This window comes from Narcine bancroftii, chromosome 14 (assembly GCF_036971445.1).
Source record: "Narcine bancroftii isolate sNarBan1 chromosome 14, sNarBan1.hap1, whole genome shotgun sequence".
NCBI lineage: Eukaryota > Metazoa > Chordata > Chondrichthyes > Torpediniformes > Narcinidae > Narcine > Narcine bancroftii.
Window position 1 is genome coordinate 49,470,707 of NC_091482.1, and position 18,973 is coordinate 49,489,679.

Consider the following 18,973-nt stretch of genomic DNA (forward strand, 5'->3'; position numbering starts at 1 on the left):
TAACAACTAAACGTTATGTCTTAATGAGAGAGAATGTATATGAATGCCTTCGAGATTTTTATAAATGTGTTCAGGAAGACAATGGGAGCAATTGATCACGACTGACATTTCAGTGGAACTATAGAGGCCACTCTTTCTGTTACAGCCAGGGGACAGATTTTAATAGCGTGAAACCAGCCGTGGGAACAGTGATCTACATCTCTCTGATTCTTATGTTCATTGAAGTCACAGGATTGTCGAATCACTGAAACATACTATTATGGAAGGAGGGCAAGCTGCCCTTTGTACCTTTGCCCCACACAAACATGCTGGAGAAACTCAGCAAGCCACGCAGCATCCGCAGGAAGATAAAGGCAAACAGTGTTGTGGGGGGGAGCCCATCGTCAGGAATCCGGAAAAACGGGGAGACGCCTGATTAGAAAGGGTTGGTAGTGTCTACATTTAACTACAACATTCTAGTGACCTAGCGGTGTAATTACATATCACCACAGGTAGGAGAAAATTGATAGAAGGGTAGAAGAGAAAGCGAAGTGATTGGGAGAGAGGGCAGAAGGCTGTGAAGGGTAGCTCTCTGATTGGAGAAGGAAGGGAAGGAGTGGGGAGATGGGAGGAGTAGGGAAAGAGAGAGGTCATGGGAGCAGGTTAATGGAAATTGGAGGTTGATATTAATGTTGTCTAGTTGGAGTCTGCAGAGACATTATATATGGTATTCCTCCGATTTGCAGATGGCCTTGTTAGCAGTACACGAGGCCGTGGAGACCTTTGCTGTCCATGTTTAATCCCATATATCCGCTATTCAAAATCCTGTACATTTCACATCCTCAAGCGTCTTCCCAGCTCTGTTTTGGCTTGTGTTGGTACATTCCCGATCCCAAACAGTGAGCGAGAGAAATTCTTCTCATCTCCCTCTGAATTTGTTCATAATGATTTAAAACTTGCAGCCTCCAGATGGTCACCAGGATGTGAAAGGAAATAATTATTCTTTAGTTCATCCACTGACAAGATCACTAACTGTTCTGAAAGAATATATCGGGATTTCTCTGCTGTTCCAAGAAAAATTATACTGACTCTGTGGCGGCGCACATCCTCATGGCGAACCGGCCCCGCTTGTATTGCCACATGATGGGGCAGCCATGGGGAAATGGCATCGTCAGAGGTTTCTCTCTGACTCCAGCATCCCATCCAGCGTGCGCCCTGGCCAGCGATTATGACGTCACCATGCACCAGGTGACTGAGCTCATGCTGCCCTTAAAGGGGTGCACTGAATTTGAATAAGAACAGTCGTTAACGACCCTCAACATGGTGGCTGTGTTTCTTCCACTGCTCACACCGCCACAACTCCGCCACGGTCCCTCTTGATTGAATGATGGTGCGGACTCAATAGGCCAAGGGGCCTACTTCTATACCTTTATCTTATGGTCTTTATACCTGGAAATCCTTCATCCGATGTAACATCCTAATAAAGAGCAAAAAAACAAACCACTAGAAAACAACTGCCCGTATGCAGGGTCTCCAATAGAAAGGCTATCCATCCCATTGCCTCCAAAGATACTCTGAGTTCCTCCAGCAGTTTGTCTTTAACTCCAGGTTCCAGCATCTACGGTCTCTAATGTCCCTAACAGCTAAATAAAGTTCCTCTGCACCCATCAGGTTTATTGTCATGTGTATCGGGGTACCACGGGAAAGTTTATTTGACAAGCTGTTCAGCTCATTATCCCCTACATAAATTTCAGATCAGATTTCAGATTTATTGTCAGAGTACATACATGACATCACATACAACCCTGAGATCCTTTTACCTGAGAGCGAGGCAGAATTACCACTTAATGGTAGTGCTAACAAAAACTGTACACGATGTACATGTAAACAAATAAAAAACTATAAACTGACGACGAATGTAAACTGACTGCAATACACAGAGCATAAAAACGGATCAAAGTGCAAAAATAAAGATTCAAATGAGTCTCTGATTGAATTTTTCATTGAGGAGTCTGATAGTGGAGGGGTAGCAGCTGTTCCTGATCTTGGTAGTGCAAGTCTTATGGCTCCTATACCTCTTTCCTGATAGTAGCAGCAAGAACAGAGTGTGTGCTGGGAGGTGTGGATCCTTGGTGATTGCTGCTGCCCTCCGACAGCAACGTTCCTCATAGATGTTCTCAGTTGTGGGAAGGGTTTGGCCTGTGACATCTTGGGCTGCACCCACTACCTTTTGGAGGGCTTTACACTCAGGGGTATTGGTACCTCCATTCTGGACTGTGATGCAGTCGGAAATTTGCCAGGGTTTAGAGTTGCAGGGAGCAATCCTGTTCAGAGGCCTTTGCATTTCACCTGATGGGCTCATAATTCCAGTTCAATTGTTTATAAAATAGCAGCAATAGTGGAAATGAAAACAGAGAGTGATGTTGAATCGACTGTGCCTGACTTGATGGGTGGCATGGTTAATGTAGAGGTTAGCTTGATACTATTACAGCAGCAGCGAATCGGGTTTGAATCTGGTATTGTCTGTACGTTCTCCTTGTGTCTGCATTGGTTTCCTCCGGTTTTACCCCCACCCTTCAAAACATACAGGGATTGTATGTCATTTGGGTGTAATTTGACGGCACGGGCTTGGGGGGCAGAAGGGCCTGTTACCATGCTGGATGTCTAAATTTGTTATTTTTCATTTCACACCATTATACTCAACTCTGTTGTGTTTTCTGTGTGTACTTAATGAGTAACTCAACTGCCAAAAGGCAATAGAATCTATAAATTCCATGTTATAAAAGATAATCTAATGGCCCATCACTCCAGATGCACTGGATCATGGGCTCAAAGGTCTCCACCTGTTATTAATTATCAGATCATTCACCACTTTCTAATGAATTGCAACTTGTATTTTTGGCAGGAGTGAATTCCTATTGGTTGGACAGAAATGTTGATACTTTGGCTGTCACGAAACAAGTTCTCTGTCGAAATCCTGCAACGTACACACTCTGTGGCAACAGGAAGTCTCTCTCACAGCAGCTGGAAACTTCAGAAAGTGTCCATGTAAGCTATTCCACAGGAAGCGTGTGAGCAGGAGTTGCACAACTCTTAAACTACGGATTGTGCCTGGTTAATAGAGAATATAGCACTCTTATTGTTTTATCCTGCGCGTGTTTTGTTATTTAGTTGCTGTCCAACTAATTCAGTTTATCAAGCTCATGAGGAAGGTTTTGGATCCATTGCCTATCCCAGTGTACTGAGCTCAAAATCCAGGTTATAGTGAAAGAACGTTTCCCTCGCAAAGGTCCCACTTTAAGACAGTTCAAGATTCCTTTATTCTTAAGTAATAATAGAGGACATGTAGTATTACATGAAATTGCCTTCTGTCTGCTGTAAGCCAGATAAAAAGAGTAATCATTACTGTTATCTAGTGCCCCTTACAGTAAGAGAAGCAAAAAAGTGTCCCTTTAGAGTCATTGGGAGTCCATGGATTCACCTCCAGCGCTCCTGCAGGCTCTTCAGCCATCCAGATTCCTTTTCGATCCATTGCAGCCTAAGCTCCAGATCCGAACCTCCGACACAGTCAGCACCTGAGGCCCTTTGGGAGCCCTCCTCGCCCTGAGCACCCTCTTGTATCTCTGGTTCCCATGAGGCAGTGTCCAGCAGCACGCAGCCTGTGTGGGCCCTCGCTTCATGGCCAAGTGCCTGACAGAAGCCCAATTGGGACAACTTCAAAGGATTGACGGGAGGAAACTCTCTGGGATGTTCTGCAGTTGTGGTGAGCGCTGTATAAATCCACCACCGCCTTAGCAAGTCCAACCAAGTCCTTTTAGAATCAGGATTATTGTCATGAACACATGTCACAAAATCTGCTGTTTTGAGGCGTAGAGGGGCAAAATTCCTAAATACAAGATATTAAAAAAAAAAATAATTTGTGCAAAAAAGAGAAAAGAAAGATCGCTTCAATAGGTTTATTGTCCATTCAGAAATCTGATGATGGAGGGGATCAGATTTCTGAATGGGGATGCTTTTGTAACATTGGGTTTGTGTCTTTAGGCTCCTATACCTCCTTGCTGATGGTAGCAGTGAGAAAAGTGCATGGTATGGGTGGTGGGGGTCCTTGATGATAGAGGACACTTTCTTGAGACACCGCTTCTTAAAGATGTCCTTAATGGAGTGAAGACTAATGCGCATGATGGTCCTGGCTGAGTTTACAACCCTCTGTAGCCTTTTTCTGTCATGTGCATTGGCAGCTCCATACCAGGTAGTAATGCAGCCAGTCAGAAAGCTCTCCACGGTAAGCCCATAGTCTCTGCAAGAGTCTTTGGTGACATCTCAAATCTCCTCACAAAATATAGCCACTGGTGTGCCTTCCACATGATCCCATCAACATAATGGTCCCAGGATTGGTCCTCATAGATGTTGACACCCAGGAACTTGAAGTTCTTTACCCTCTCACTGCTGACCCCTCGATGTGGACAGTCGGAGTCATTGGCAAATTTGTAGATGGTTTTTGAATTTCTTTACAAAACCATGCCAATTCATTCTCAATTCCTAATGAAAGTCTATCTTGCCTCCTTCAAACTATTCAACAAATCTGAAATTTAACAAACTGCCCTTTCAAGGCTTGCTTTATCCCTTTGTCTATTTTTTTTAAACAATGTTTTGAAAGATGACTTCCTTCTCTTCTATCAACCCACTTTTGCTCTAAATTCCTTTGCTAGCTGTGAACTTTTCTGGAGAACATGTCCCAGATGTTGAAAATATGTCTTCTTATTTCACTTTCAAAAGGCTACCACTTTGGAGGTCACAGTGGATTGAAAAATGATACTTGGAACTGTTTCCCCATTTTGCTTTTTATTAAACAGTTCTGGGATATAGTTCATCCAAGATGCCAAAAGCCCTTAATACTTCGTTTATCGTGCTTATATTCCACTCGCTTCCTCCTTGATGACAACACTGGCATCGTTCCCCTCTTTAGTGCAACGCATACAGCAAGAACCCTGTCTCGTCTTCTGCCTTCACACAGGTTATTTTTAACTCCCTGAGGAGCTTCTCTTTCCTCAGATCTTGCGCATTATGTACACATAAAAGATAATCCGATTTGTAAAAAAAAAATTTGCCAGTATTTATATATTTTTTTGGTTTCTTCATTTTCTTTTTCAATGTTCTTCTACTCTTTCTGCACTCTCCTGCGTGCTCTGCTGCTACATTAAACTCGGACCCAGGCTTCCTGTAACTCCACCTGACCAACAGGGAGAGTAGATTTGGGAGGTAAGAACCTTATTCAGACCCATCTGGCGATCTCTGTTCAGTTTTTGGCACGGTATCTCAGGAAGGATGCACCACATTTTGAAAGTGAAATAAGAAGACATGTTTTTGACATCTGGCACATGTTTCTCCAGACAGCTAACAAAGGAATTTAGAGTAAACGTGGGTCAATGGAACAGGGGGAAGTCCTCCCAATGCCCTCCTTGAAAGGAACTTGTCCAAATGGGGTCATTTAAAGTATTACAGTGCATGTCTTGAATGAATTGTTGTTGTTTGTCCCTTCAGCTACTAAGAACAAAGTCCCGGAACTTCTTTTCTTCCTTATCCTTCTCTCATCAGTTTTGGTTGCTTGTGACTTCATGTTTAGTAATTTTTTTGGTGAAGCATCTTGAGATGCTTGACTTCATTAAAGGAGCTGTAAAAATCAATCTTGTTGACCAATCTCTCTTTTTTTTTGGCAACACTTTCACCTTTATTTTCAGGACATCCTCTGTGTCACATGACAAGAAAGTCTTGAACCCATTTAGTGATATTATAAATTACAATAACTAATACCTAAATAACAAGATTAAAGGAACAAGTGCAATACTACATTGCAAACAGATTATTTCTTCTCTACATGAAGATAATGTCCAAGACATTAAACTCTGAACTTGTTGCTGTGAACACATTGTGGTCCTACTTAACATAGGATTAAGTAATTACATTGTAATATCACTGTGAGGACCCAACCACTGCATATATAAAACATTGAACAATACAGATCTACATCTTTGAACTATGCTCCAGCTGTCATAACAAATTTTGGCCTACAACCCCGTTATGTTTTGAAAATGGCAAGGATATTTCAAAGTAAAACTTGGAGAATGGAAAGGGAAAGATTCAATCTTAAAGGCAAATGTTAACTCTGTTATAGAAAGAGTCCTGCCTGATACAAATTGGCGTTTGCTATTGTTGGACAAACAACCAACCAATAGATGAAAGAACCAAAAATATTTAAAAAAAACACAATTTATGTCCAATTTTTTTTTAAAAAGGGGACATGTATCCTAACCAAGAAAATAAGGCAAACTATTATTGTAGTAATGGCACAATTTTACTCAAATGTAGACGAATAGAACTTTGTGTGATTGCTGTGCAACAGTTTAAGTCAGAGTTCTTGTTGATGTTGGAATAAACTTTGATTGAAATTTAAAAAAAAGAACAGAAGCAAATAAGATGCACAATTAGCTACCGGCCAAAACTAAAAATTGCAATGACTATTTCATAAAGAATTGAAATACTGCTATTAAAACTAATTAAAAGATTTTGTCAAATTATGCACAGTAAGTACAAAGGTGCCAATTATACCCAAAATATGTACATGTTGTAAATTTTAAGTTAAAGACACAGAGCCAGAAAGACTGCCAATCATTGCACCCGTACTTGTAAAGCAGTTACTGTGAGGTGTCTGACTACTGTGGTTTTGTATGCTAGGTAGGTTTGCACAAAGTGTAAAACTGCATTATGGTGAATTATAACTAGAATATGACTCTATATTGTGGAACATCTCACAAAATGAACAGTTAGCCAACATTCTCTGCTGCTTCGGTACACAGCTTTGTCCCATCCCATGTGGTCTTGAACTGTTCAGGAACTGGATGCTCTTTATAATCTTCGCCGTGGGGAATTAGGATGTTCATTTCAGAAGACTTGGCACTGATGATCTCACACCCTAATGACTCTACACTGAGGTATATATGGCAGCCCTCTGTTTTATTGATGGATACAGTCGGTACTTTGCCCATGACCTGAACTTCCACATTCCGCGAATTGATGATTTCAACTATTCCCACCACATTTTCGAACACGAGGCCAAGTTTTTTACAGGAATCAATTGTTATAGAATTGATTTTGCCCTGAATTTTCAGCATGGAATTGTTACACTTGTAGACATAGGTCACATGTTTCAATTCTGCCTCAGAAATGACTAGGTTTTTTTCATTCTCTTGATATTCCACTCTCCACTTCTTTCCTTCTAACTCCAGCACAGGTGTCTTTGGCTGCTGCGGAGGAGGAGACACGGGAGATGTCGGACTAGCCAAGTCTTTGCTGGTGAATTGACAGGCCCACTCTGTGAACGAAGATTTGGATTCTTGTGGGTCTTCTGGTCATCAGCAATGTGGCGAAGACCTTTAGTAATGCCTTCCCCCTGGTTAAGCTGGGCAAAGAGTTTTGAACGAGCTTCATCCTTTGGTGTTTCCGATGATAAGAAGGGAAGGGGTCCTGGTGGGGGCAGTGGGGGAGCCAGTGGACAAGCACCGGAAGATGACCCAGATATTGCAAGGCCAGCCTTATTCCATGAGAGCCCAGTGGTGTGATACTCCTTAATGTAGACCTGAAGTTCTGTCCAGATGCTGAGGAATGATTTGACCCATTCTACATGTTTCCTGTCAACATCCTTAAATTCCTTCAATACTCTGTTAGTGTAGAAGGTCGCAGCATCGTTCATCTCCTTAACAAAAGGACCAGGCTTAGGGGTCACTGCCACCCAGCCCAGAGCTGCGATGCTCTCACTAACAGCCGACAGGTGGTTGAACAGCCTGCTACCACGGTTCTTCTCCCGGAAGTTCTGAATCTCCTGCATTCTATCAGACATGGGCTTGAGCAGTGTACTCATCTCACTCTCCAGGGGCTGCTGGCGCTTACAGGCCATCAACAGGAAGTCTCTCTGGGCTTCGAAAGCTGCCTTAAACATCTCTGCATGCTTCTCCACATCTTCCCCAAGGATCTTGCTGTGCTTCATATAATCTGCAACCACCTTCATCAGCATCACATCGAAAGCTTCCATGTAGGGTGCCACATCTCCATTGTCTCCATTCATTGCATCAGTTCCCCAGTTCAGTGCAACTGGTACTTTTAAAGGCACCAATTCCAATCTTTCGACAGACTTCTCTAAACGCCCCACCAAATCCTCCAAATCTGCCATCATGGATATTCTGCAATGTGGTCCTCCTGCCCAAGCTCTCCCTCTCCCTCCGCAGCCGCAGCCCCGCTCGCGCTCCGGGCTCTGCGATTGAGAACGCGTGACGAAACAATCCTCGGAGAACGCTCTTTGTTGACCAGTCTCAATGTGGAAATAGCTTCACATGCACCTGGTGATGGATGAACCAGTGCCCTGAGCTCCATACAAGTGAATCATGCAACTGGGATGTGTACAGCAAGCTGGAAAGGAGGTAGATCTGCTTTGCTTTACTCCGAGTTCTTAAAGACTATATCCTTCTTCATTGAGAAACCAACAGGTTGAGGTTTTGGCAAGGATTTCGGGTCGGGGGGGGGGACGTGGAAAGAAAATGGGCTTTTCCTTTTCCAATCCATGTTTCCTTTCCTGCAGACAATCACCCGAGCTGCTCGATCCTTAAGTTCGGCTCAAATATTCCATGTGGGCTGCAGTGCACCACCCTCCGTCATTTCAAACATTATTTTGATGAAAGGCCAAGGGAAGGTAAGACATGGATTCTGTTCTGTTTCTACCCATGGGAGATGCAAAGCCTCTTTGTGGCTTGAAAGATGCTGAGTGGGCACATCCATGAAGGCTCAAACAGAGCTTGACATTAGCCACAATTCGCTTGTCCACCTCTGGACCTTTTGAGTTATTTCCATCACAGCTGAGTGTCAGAGAGAACATTAAACACAGCTGGAAGCTCCAGTGGCCAAGAGGTTAGGGAAGTCACTCACTCAATAGGAGCAGGAGTTGGCCATCTGGCCTGTCAAACCTGCTCCACCTTGGCTGAACTGATGTTTGGCTCATCTCCACCTACCTGTCTTTTCCCCATATCCCTTAATTCCCCTCCTATGTAATAATCTATCCAACCTTGTCTTAAATATGTTTACTGAGGTAGACTCCATTGCTTCAATGGGCAGCGAATTCCATAGATTCACCATCCTCTGGGGAAAAAACTGTCGACTTATAATAAATAAATCTACAGGAAAATCCCTGTTATCTGGAATTCAAGCAACCGGCCCCCTCAAGAAACTAGCAAAACAAATCGGAATATAACAAGGTAAAACAATACAAAACTTTTAAATTGGCGCCCCCTAGTGGTTAGTTCAGCAATCACATCATATGCAATGTCAAGCAACCGGCAAATATACTTATCCGGCATTTACCAATCCCCATACTGGAGGTTTTTACTATATTTACATGTTAAGGTGGAGGTTCACCTGTATCTGGGAAAGTCTGAGAGTAGGCCCAAATGCACTTCTTCCCTGTTCTCTCCAGTGTGGCTGAGTCGACAGCGCTCTTACCTCTGAAGTGGGACTCTCTCCAGCAACGTGAGCAGAAAAAGTTGCATAGCGTCACACAGTTAGTGCCATCATTTGGACGGGATGTTAAATCAAAGTCCCAGGGTGAACTGAAAAGATTCTGTGGTGCATTTCAGGGATGAGCAGGGGAATTGTTCTTCAGATTTTAGATTTAGAATTTAGTCATACAGCACAGTAACAGGCCATTTTGGCCCATGATTCCATGCCACCAAGTTTACACGCATTAACCTACACCCTTGCTACACTTCAAACAGTGGGAGGAAACCAAAGCCCCCGGGGAAAACCCACGCAAAGAACGTTCGAACTCCTTACAGACAGCGCCAGATTTGAATCCCGGTCCTGATCGCTTGCGCTCATCATTATTTCATCTATTCTCTGCTGATATTTCCCGCTCAATCATTTTTACTATAACAGATTATTTGATTATGATTGCAGTGCATTATGTGTAATCTTGCTTTGCATAAATGTGCTACCATTTTTTTAATATTAGAACTGCAGTGAAGTGCTTTGCTCTACTGTAATGAGGGTGATACAGGTACAAGACTTATTCTTTATCTCTGTTGTCACTCAGAAGCGTCAGCCCCTTGTTTGCAAGTGTGATTGATCTATTGCCTGTTTTAAGAGATCAAACTCATGCCTGTTTTCAGTAGTTAATTTTGTGTTGGATAATTTTCAGATATTCATGGGTGTAGGATATTGAAGCTTATAAATAGGCTCATTGAGAACCAATGACTTATTGAAGTCACTTATTGAATGACTTATTGAAGGTATTTATAACTTTCAATTTCTACAAATTGCCAATGCTTTGGATAAGGCAGGAATGCTACTTTATTGGATACAATTTCCAAGGGCCAAAGGTTTGATGAACCAATTTTGCTCCAGTAAACTGGACTCTTTGGGGTACACACCACAGACAATTCTGTATCACTCTTCCCTAGACAAATCCATTGCACCAAAATTCCCCATTAAGCATTTAAACCAAGGATTTTAACTTGCAGAATCTCTTGTTTTCCAGGTTGGCTTTGTTCGTGCTGATCGAGAGGTGGTGGTTGGGCTGCCTTTTAACTGAGGAATGTGAACATTTTTTTCTCACAGGGACTGGGTTTCAGTGTGGTGGGAGGAAGAGACAGTGTGCATGGACCCATGGGGATCTTTGTGAAGACAATATACCCAGAGGGAGCAGCTGCCTTGGATGGGCGACTGAGAGAAGGTGCGTTAACCTGGGTGTATTCTCATTGTTCACTTGCTTCTGCTGTAATGAGGAAAACCTTTGGAAGCCAATTAATTGAATTGATTTGTCTATTGTTGCATCTATTCTTCTTTGACTTGGCTTCGCGGACGAAGATTTATGGAGGGGGTAAATGTCCACGTCAGCTGCAGGCTCGTTTGTGGCTGACAAGTCCGATGCGGGACAGGCAGACACGGTTGCAGCGGTTGCAGGGGAAAATTTGTTGGTTGGGGTTGGGTGTTGGGTTTTTCCTCCTTTGTCTTTTGTCAGTGAGGTGGGCTCTGCGGTCTTCTTCAAAGGAGGTTGCTGCCCGCCGAACTGTGAGGCGCCAAGATGCACGGTTTGAGGCGAGATCAGCCCACTGGCGGTGGTCAATGTGGCAGGCACCAAGAGATTTCTTTAGGCAGTCCTTGTACCTCTTCTTTGGTGCACCTCTGAGACGATGGCCAGTGGAGAGCTCGCCATATAACACGATCTTGGGAAGGCGATGGTCCTCCATTATGGAGACGTGACCTACCCAGCGCAGTTGGATCTTCAACAGCGTGGATTCGATGCTGTCGGCCTCTGCCATCTCGAGTACTTCGATGTTAGGGATGAAGTCGCTCCAATGGATGTTGAGGATGGAGCGGAGACAACGCTGGTGGAAGCGTTCTAGGAGCCGTAGGTGATGCCGGTAGAGGACCCAAGATTCGGAGCCGAACAGGAGTGTGGGTATGACAACGGCTCTGTATACGCTTATCTTTGTGAGGTTTTTCAGTTGGTTGTTTTTCCAGACTCTTTTGTGTAGTCTTCCAAAGGCGCTATTTGCCTTGGCGAGTCTGTTGTCTATCTCGTTGTCGATCCTTGCATCTGATGAAATGGTGCAGCCGAGATAGGTAAACTGGTTGACCGTTTTGAGTTTTGTGTGCCCGATGGAGATGTTGGGGGGCTGGTAGTCATGGTGGGGAGCTGGCTGATGGAGGACCTCAGTTTTCTTCAGGCTGACTTCCAGGCCAAACATTTTGGCTTTTTCCGCAAAACAGGAAAGATACAGTAAAAAGCTTTGTTTTGCCTGCTGCCTAGGCAAGTCAACTCATTCTTAAATGCAGCAGATAGTGTGACCATGAGACAGAGGTGTTGTGTTTCTCAGTCCAAGTACAAGGTAGAGAGAACAGTTCAGTTCAACAGAGCAGAGTCGTTATCTTTCACCTTGATTCTGTTGAATTCTAGCATGTATAGTCCCAGGTAATTCAATATCTCCTCATAATCCCACACTATCTGTTTGTACATTCTCCGTGTCTGCGTGGGTTTTCCCCGGGAACTCCAGTTTCCCGCCACTGTTGTAAATTGGGTAGCACGGACACATGGGCTGAACTGGCCTGTACGTCGAAATTAAAAAAAAAATTTAAAGCAAGCCAACCCTACATCTCAATCAACTCAATCAACCAGAATCAACTAGGTGAATCTCCTTTGCACTCCCTCTAAAGCCAGTACAGTGGAATTCCCATTATCTGGAATTCAATTAACAAGAAACCCAAACAACTGGGACAAAAAAAAATCGAGCCAATAAATAAATAACATTTAAAATAAATCAGAATAAACAAAATTTTAAAATAAAAGTTTAAAATGGTAAAAGAAAATGTTCTCCGAAGCAACACACAACCCCTTGGTGAAGAAGGGAGCAAACCTTCAGCCAGTGGACCTCCCTGGCCACAGCAGCTGTTTGAACAAAGTTTCAATAAAGTTATATTTGAATAAAATGGCGGCACCCAGGATGAAGAGTCGTCTGATGCTGCTCGCCGTTGGGGTGACTCTTCCAAAGTGTCTCCCTATCCCTGCCTAGTAAAAGTCTTTATCTTTAGTCGTATTAAGAATATTAGTAAGGGTTTATCTGTAAACTTGGGGGAGGGGGCTAATTGTGATGGCAACATGGTTAGCATAGCGGCTACTGCAATGCTGTTACAGCATCTCAGACCGGGGTTCGAATTTAAATTTTTTTAAGTTACGGGAATTACCTGATTAAAGTGAACTTTAAAAAATACAATACTGATTTTTTTTTTTACAAATTACATTTTGCACTATCGTTTCTCTTTTAAACTGTGTATTCTTAATGCAGATGTATTAATTTGGCATTGTAAGAGAGAGTCTCAATCAACTAGAAAATTTACATGTGCGGCATCCACGATCCTCGTAGGTGCCAGATAGTGGGGATTCTACCACATATCCATCTCAAGTGAGGAGACCAGAACTGTACATTGTACTCCAGGTGTGGATTGTGGTATACTTTTCTGTGTTTAAACTTAAGATCAAGACTCTTATAACTGGGAATTAAAACATTTTAGAACTTTGAGAGAATGGATGTAGCAGGCCATCGTGGTGGGAGTCTTGTGATGTGGTGGCCAGAGTTCCTGTGTTGCCACCTCCAGTACATCGCTAATGATAAATGGCATCTGAAGCAGACTGCAAGGTTCCAGCTAGAGATGTATTCTATTGTGGAAGAGATAACAGACCGAGTAAATGATGATAAAGGGAGATGTTATTTATCTAGATTTTCAAAAAGTTTTGAAGATCAGAGAATGTGGAAATCTTGGTTCAAGTAGCAGATTAGATTGTTGTGGGTTTCAGGAGACAGCAGATCATGGAACTAAAGTGCTCTCAGATCCGGGAGAATCACTGCTTACACTTTGCAGAGATGTTTAGAACTTTATAGCACAGTACAAGGCCTTCAGCCCTCAACCTATACTGACCACAATCATCTAATCCAGTGGTTCTCAACCTGTTTTGTTCCACTCACATCCCACTCTAAGTAATCCCTATGCCATTGGGGCTCTGTGATTAGTAAGAGATTGCTAAAGGTGAATGAGTGGGAAGGGATGGATAAGAATCATTACTCTCGACCTAATTGTTACTGAAATATTTTGCTGGAGTAAAATTGTAATTGGCTCATTTCCTTTGGAGATATGAAACCGTGCATATACTGAGTCAATTAGGGACGATTAAAAACAGTGGCTTTCAAACTTTTTCTTTCCACCCACATACCACCTTCAGCAATCCCTTACTAATCACAGAACACCGATACCATAGGGATTACTTTAAATGGTATGTGAGTGGAAAGAAAAAGATTGAGAACCACTGGTCTACCTTAACCCATTTAGTTTGCATGTGGAGTAATGGGGATTGTCCTTAGCAGGGATCAACCTGCTAACGGGTTAATATTTGGCAATTGAGAAGTGTGAGGTTATGCTAGGATGAATGGGGAGATCACTCATTGGGATAAAGTAATGGAGGGATCTCAGAATACACACACCCCAATCACTGATAGTGTGCCACAGGTTAGCAAAGACCTAAATAAAGAAAACAATGCCCATGGATTGATTTCTGAAGAGGTAGAATTAAAAAGAATGGAAATAATGCATAACGTTCTTCAAATCATGAACTGTACTTGGAGCGTAGCACAAGGTCTAGTTTCCAGATTATAAAATAAATCTTAAGGATCCCATAGGTGCTCTGTGGTTAGTAAGGGACTATCGAATTTAATGTGGTATGTGAATGGAAAGAAAAAGGTTAAGAACCACTGGTTTATGAGGTTAATGGATGAAGGAGGTCCTTAAAATGGGGAAAGAAAGAGATTGTTTTAAACAGACTGAGCAATAACGTTCCCACTTATCAGCAGCGACCGTCGATGGTTACCAAGAAGTTCAAGTTAGAAGCATCTTCCTTACCCAAAGAGTGTGGAACTTGCTCATGCTTAAAGTGAATAATATTGATGAGTATTTAAGAGGAAGTTGAGCAAGCATCTAAGGGAAGAGGAAATGGCGAATAATTTTTGTGTCATGAACCTAACGCTATCTTCGGCATCCCTGTCCACAGCCATAGCTTTGTCTCTCCCTACTGGTCTCTGCTCCTTTAGGACACTATTTTCTTTAAAGCTTCCGAATTAAGCTGTGAGACATGAAAGAATGCAGACGTTGCAATTGTGGTAAAAGTGTTGAGATGCCGGAGTGACTCAGCAGGTCTTGCCATGTCCTTAGGAGGTAAAGGTGTATTGCCAATGTTTCGGGCCTGAGCCCTTCTTCAAGGTACAGAAAAAGCAGGCAGGCGTCTGAATAAAAGTGCTTTTTCCACACCTTGAAGAAGGGCCTGAAACGTCAGCGATATATCTTTACCTCCTATGGACATGGCGTGACCTGCTGAATTCCTCTAGTGTATGTGTTTTTGTTTCTTGATTAAGCTTACCTGGTAACTTTCGTGGTGAGCTGACGGTTTGGATCCTTTCACGTCACAAGTAGAGCAGCATCAAAGTCTGTGGTGTATGTATGGGTGAGATCAGGCCTCATGACCCAGAGTTGCCTGGAATTAGGTACAAAGTCATACCATCTGTGGCCAGTTAGATTGGCAAGTTGATAAGTATCCTCACATCATTGTTGACTTTTGGATTACGTTTCTTTGAAGCACTTTGGAACCCTTCTCTCTTTTAAAGGTATTTAGTATAGGTTGTGGAAAATTATTGTGATGTACCTGATCTCTATTGCTTCCTAGTCTTAGGACTAGGATTTATACATGAGGGTTAAACTGAAAACACACAGGAGATCACAGATGCTGGAATCTGAAGTTGAACGCAAAATGTTGAAAGAACTCATTGAGTCGAGTAGCATCAGTGGGATGTTGGCCATTCTCCTACCGCCCCCCCCCCACCGCTGATACTGTTGACCTGCTTGATTCCTTCAGCAAAGTGTGTTTAGCTGAAAGTCAAGTTCATTGTCATCTGATTGCACAAGTACAACCTGATGTAACAGAGTTCTCCAGTCCTCAATGCAAAACACACAGACACACAACCAGACATAACACACGTAGAGATAAACTGTTCATGCCAATAAAAGTTGTTTTGTAAATATGAGTATCTTGGAAAGGGTGTTGTCTGATTTATTTCAGGTTCTCTGTCTGAAATATGCACAAGATTAAATACATAATTTGGTGATGTCAAATGTACAATTATTATACTTCATAGAACATTACAGCATAGAAAACACACTCTTCGGCCCTTCTAGTCTAGGCAGAACTAAAATTCTGCCTACTTCCACTGACCTGCAACCAGTCCATAGGCATTCATACCTCTCCCATTCATGTACCAGTCCAAATTCTTCTTTAAAGTTAAAACTGAGCCTTCATTCACCACTTAAAATGGCAGCTTGTTCCACACTCCCACCGCTCTCCATGTTAAGAAATTTCCCCTGGATATTCCTCGTAAACTTCTCTCCTTTCACCCTTAACCCATATTCTCTGGTTTGCCTCTCACCTAACTTCAGTGCCCATCATAATTCTGTACACCTCTATCTAATCTCCCCTCATTCTTCTATGCTCCAGGGAATAGTTTTAATCTGTTTAATCTTTCCCTGAAACTTGGTTCCTCAAGTCCCACCAAATCTTCTCTGCATTCTTTCAATTTTAGTGATTTCTTTCCTGTAGTCAAGTGATCAAAACTGCACACAAAACTTGAAACTTGGCCTCACCAATGACCTCTATGACTTTACAATTTCATTGTATTTAGAGTCATAAAATTAAACAGCATAGAAACTGAGTTAAACACAGAAGTCTGCAGATGCTGGGGTCGAATGGAGAACAGAAATGTGTTGGAGAAACTCAGCAGGCCATGCAGCAGCCAAAGGAAGTAAAGGGTAACCAAAGTTTTGAGGCCCAGGATTGCCCATGTTTTCCTGTGGATGTTGGATGACCTGCTGTGTTTCTCCAGCACGATTGTGTATTGCAGCATGGAAATGGACCATTTGGCCCACCTGAGCAGTGATCACCCATCTAAATCATGTCATCCTCCAGCGCTTGGGTCCAGTGCCCCAGATGCTTTGTTAGAAGTACTTGTCCTGGAATTTCTTAAATGCTGTCAGTGACTCTCTTCCCCTGTGCTCTCAGGCAGTGCATTCCAGATATGGATTGGGATACAACTTTTGTAAAATGCAAAACAATAGTCAGAATATGTTGGCTAAAATGCTGCTGAACCATCTGATAACTGAATGGCCGAATCTCGCAGTCATGCTCCGCTGCAAATTCTGCATCATCAAAGTGGCAGATAGTGCCTTGCTGAATCTTGATGAATGCATCCCTAAAACTGCAAACCAATCTGGATTCAAGATTAGAGGAAGAAAGACATCTATGGGGGTCTGTGACTGCCTACACCTGTCTGCATTCCTGCCTGCCTACTGCAGGGGGCGACCCACTGTACCCGCAGGGAGGTAACCCGGCTCCACCTACTCCCTGCCAATTACCGGCCCCGTATAAAGGCCCACGCCGGCCCTTGTAGAGGAGGTAGTGTACATGGAGCTGGAAGAGATACTGAGCCTTGTGTGCCTGTTTTAAGCTAATTAAAGCCTGTAGTACAGGCTTTGTCATTTGAATTTGTTTGTGCTGCAGCGCATCACATTGGGGAAATAAATTATTGTCGTTTTTGCATAATTTTGGGTTGGTGGCATGTCTGTGATATCTCAACTGCTTTGGGTACTGCAGGGGCGGCCAACCTTTTAATTTTGAATTTAGACATACAGCACAGTAACAGGCCCATGAGGTGTTGGTTAAATGAGCGGTACAGACTCGTGGGCCAAAATGGCCTGCTACTGTGCTATGTCTAAATTAAAGTTGGTCACCCCTTTAACCTGTCCTCTTTCTTCAAGATCATTGGACAGGGAACAATGGTACTATTCCAGAACTTTACACTTTCAGTATCAATCATAGAAGATTTGTTGAAGCAGTCGATCGGCAGCTGCTTTGTAGATCAATAGATCTCTTATTGAGAGAGATCAGATTAAACAGAGCAGAAAGATTTGCACCAAGTTCTGGTGCTTGCGCTAACACCTCAACACCTGCTCCAACACCACAAAAAGGAGTGTCTCCCCTGTTGTAATCCCCACTTTTCCTTTCTTGCATGAAGGAAACTGTATATTTATTATCAATCTTTTATCTCTTTTTAATTTAATGCATACAATTGTAATTGCTTTATTAATGGTACGATAAAATCCCTATTATCTGGAATTTGAGTAAAGGCAGCCTCAAGCAACCGGCAAAAAAAATCTGGAAAAATAAATAGAAGAATTTGGACAGGTACATGGATGGGAGGGGTTATGGAAGTCTATGGACTGTGTGCAGGTCAGTGGGACTAGGCTGAAAAATAGTTCAGCACAGAATAGAAGGGCCTGTTTTCTGGTGGTGTAATGTTCTATGGAAGTTTAAAATTGGTGTCTCCCTTGCAATCAGCTCGCCATCCAGGCAACACCCAATCTCAAGTAACTAGAAAATTCCCTTATCCGGCATCTACCAATCTCCATAGATGCCAGATACCCAGGGTTTTATTGTACTTGCTTGGATTCAGCAGGTAAACATTTTGTTGCACACATACATTGTCCAATGGATACGACAATAAAGTCATGATAATTTTTCTCATGATACTGACAGTTTGAAATGTGTGTCTTGGTTTGATGTGTGTAACAATTAAATTGTAAGATTTTACATGTGAGTGAGATGCATGATGCTGTATAAATAGATGGAGCGTCCACGCTCTCAATCTTCCACTATGCAGGTGATGAAATACTCGAAGTGAATCGAACATCTATGAGTGAATTAACCCATGAAGAAGCTGTACAAATATTTAAGGTCAGTCTGTCGGTCGGAGAGTTGCCCATTTTAAGTTTCTTCGTTAAGACGTGTATGGAAGCAATTCCTCAATGTGCTTTTCTCTTGTTGAATGCAGCAAGTAAGGAAAGGAGTTCTCACACTCACGGTCAGGACATGTCTCACTCAGCGTCAATCGTCAGCGTACCTGAGCCGCTCGTGGTCAACCAGCTCGAATGCCCACGTCACCAGGGGAAGCTGTTCTAGCTTGGAGCTGGATAATGTGCTCTTCCTGAGAAAGGTATCGAATCCCGACGACCGAATAATTATGGAAGTCACTTTGTACAAAGGTAAGCAAACGATCATTCTCGAAGCAAATTCCCACCCTGGACTGAGTTTACCCTTAGTTTGGACTTGATAGTGGGTCAGTAACAATATGATCGCCACTAGCTCTGATGTTAATTCGGGAGAAGCACCAGAGTATTACCATGGGCATCCCATCAGGGGCACCAATGGCTTTTGTGGAAACCAGTCTGAATCTGAGCCACTCTGTTTTGTTCTGCGTGAGTTAAGACAAAGAGAGACTCTGATAGCTTAGTGGTTAGAGCACTG

The 18,973-nt window shown here is 42.8% G+C and overlaps 1 protein-coding gene and 1 pseudogene across 6 annotated transcripts in view; one reads left to right on the forward strand and one right to left on the reverse strand.

Moving 5' to 3' along the window:
* il16 (interleukin 16) overlaps positions 1-18,973 on the forward strand; it is a 94,895-nt gene that overhangs the window by 20,232 nt on the left and 55,690 nt on the right. For all 6 annotated transcript variants that reach the window (XR_011348715.1, XR_011348717.1, XM_069910961.1 and 3 more), the window contains 5 exons: positions 2,885-3,027; positions 8,609-8,719; positions 10,636-10,750; positions 18,330-18,403; positions 18,501-18,711. Coding sequence is in view for 4 of the 6 variants with exons in the window: in XM_069910961.1 (XP_069767062.1) it covers positions 2,885-3,027; positions 8,609-8,719; positions 10,636-10,750; positions 18,330-18,403; positions 18,501-18,711 (654 nt within the window). In the remaining 2 variants the exon portion in view is untranslated. The remainder of the gene's footprint in view (positions 1-2,884; positions 3,028-8,608; positions 8,720-10,635; positions 10,751-18,329; positions 18,404-18,500; positions 18,712-18,973) is intronic.
* On the reverse strand, positions 6,647-8,304 carry LOC138749901 (adenylyl cyclase-associated protein 2 pseudogene; annotated as a pseudogene).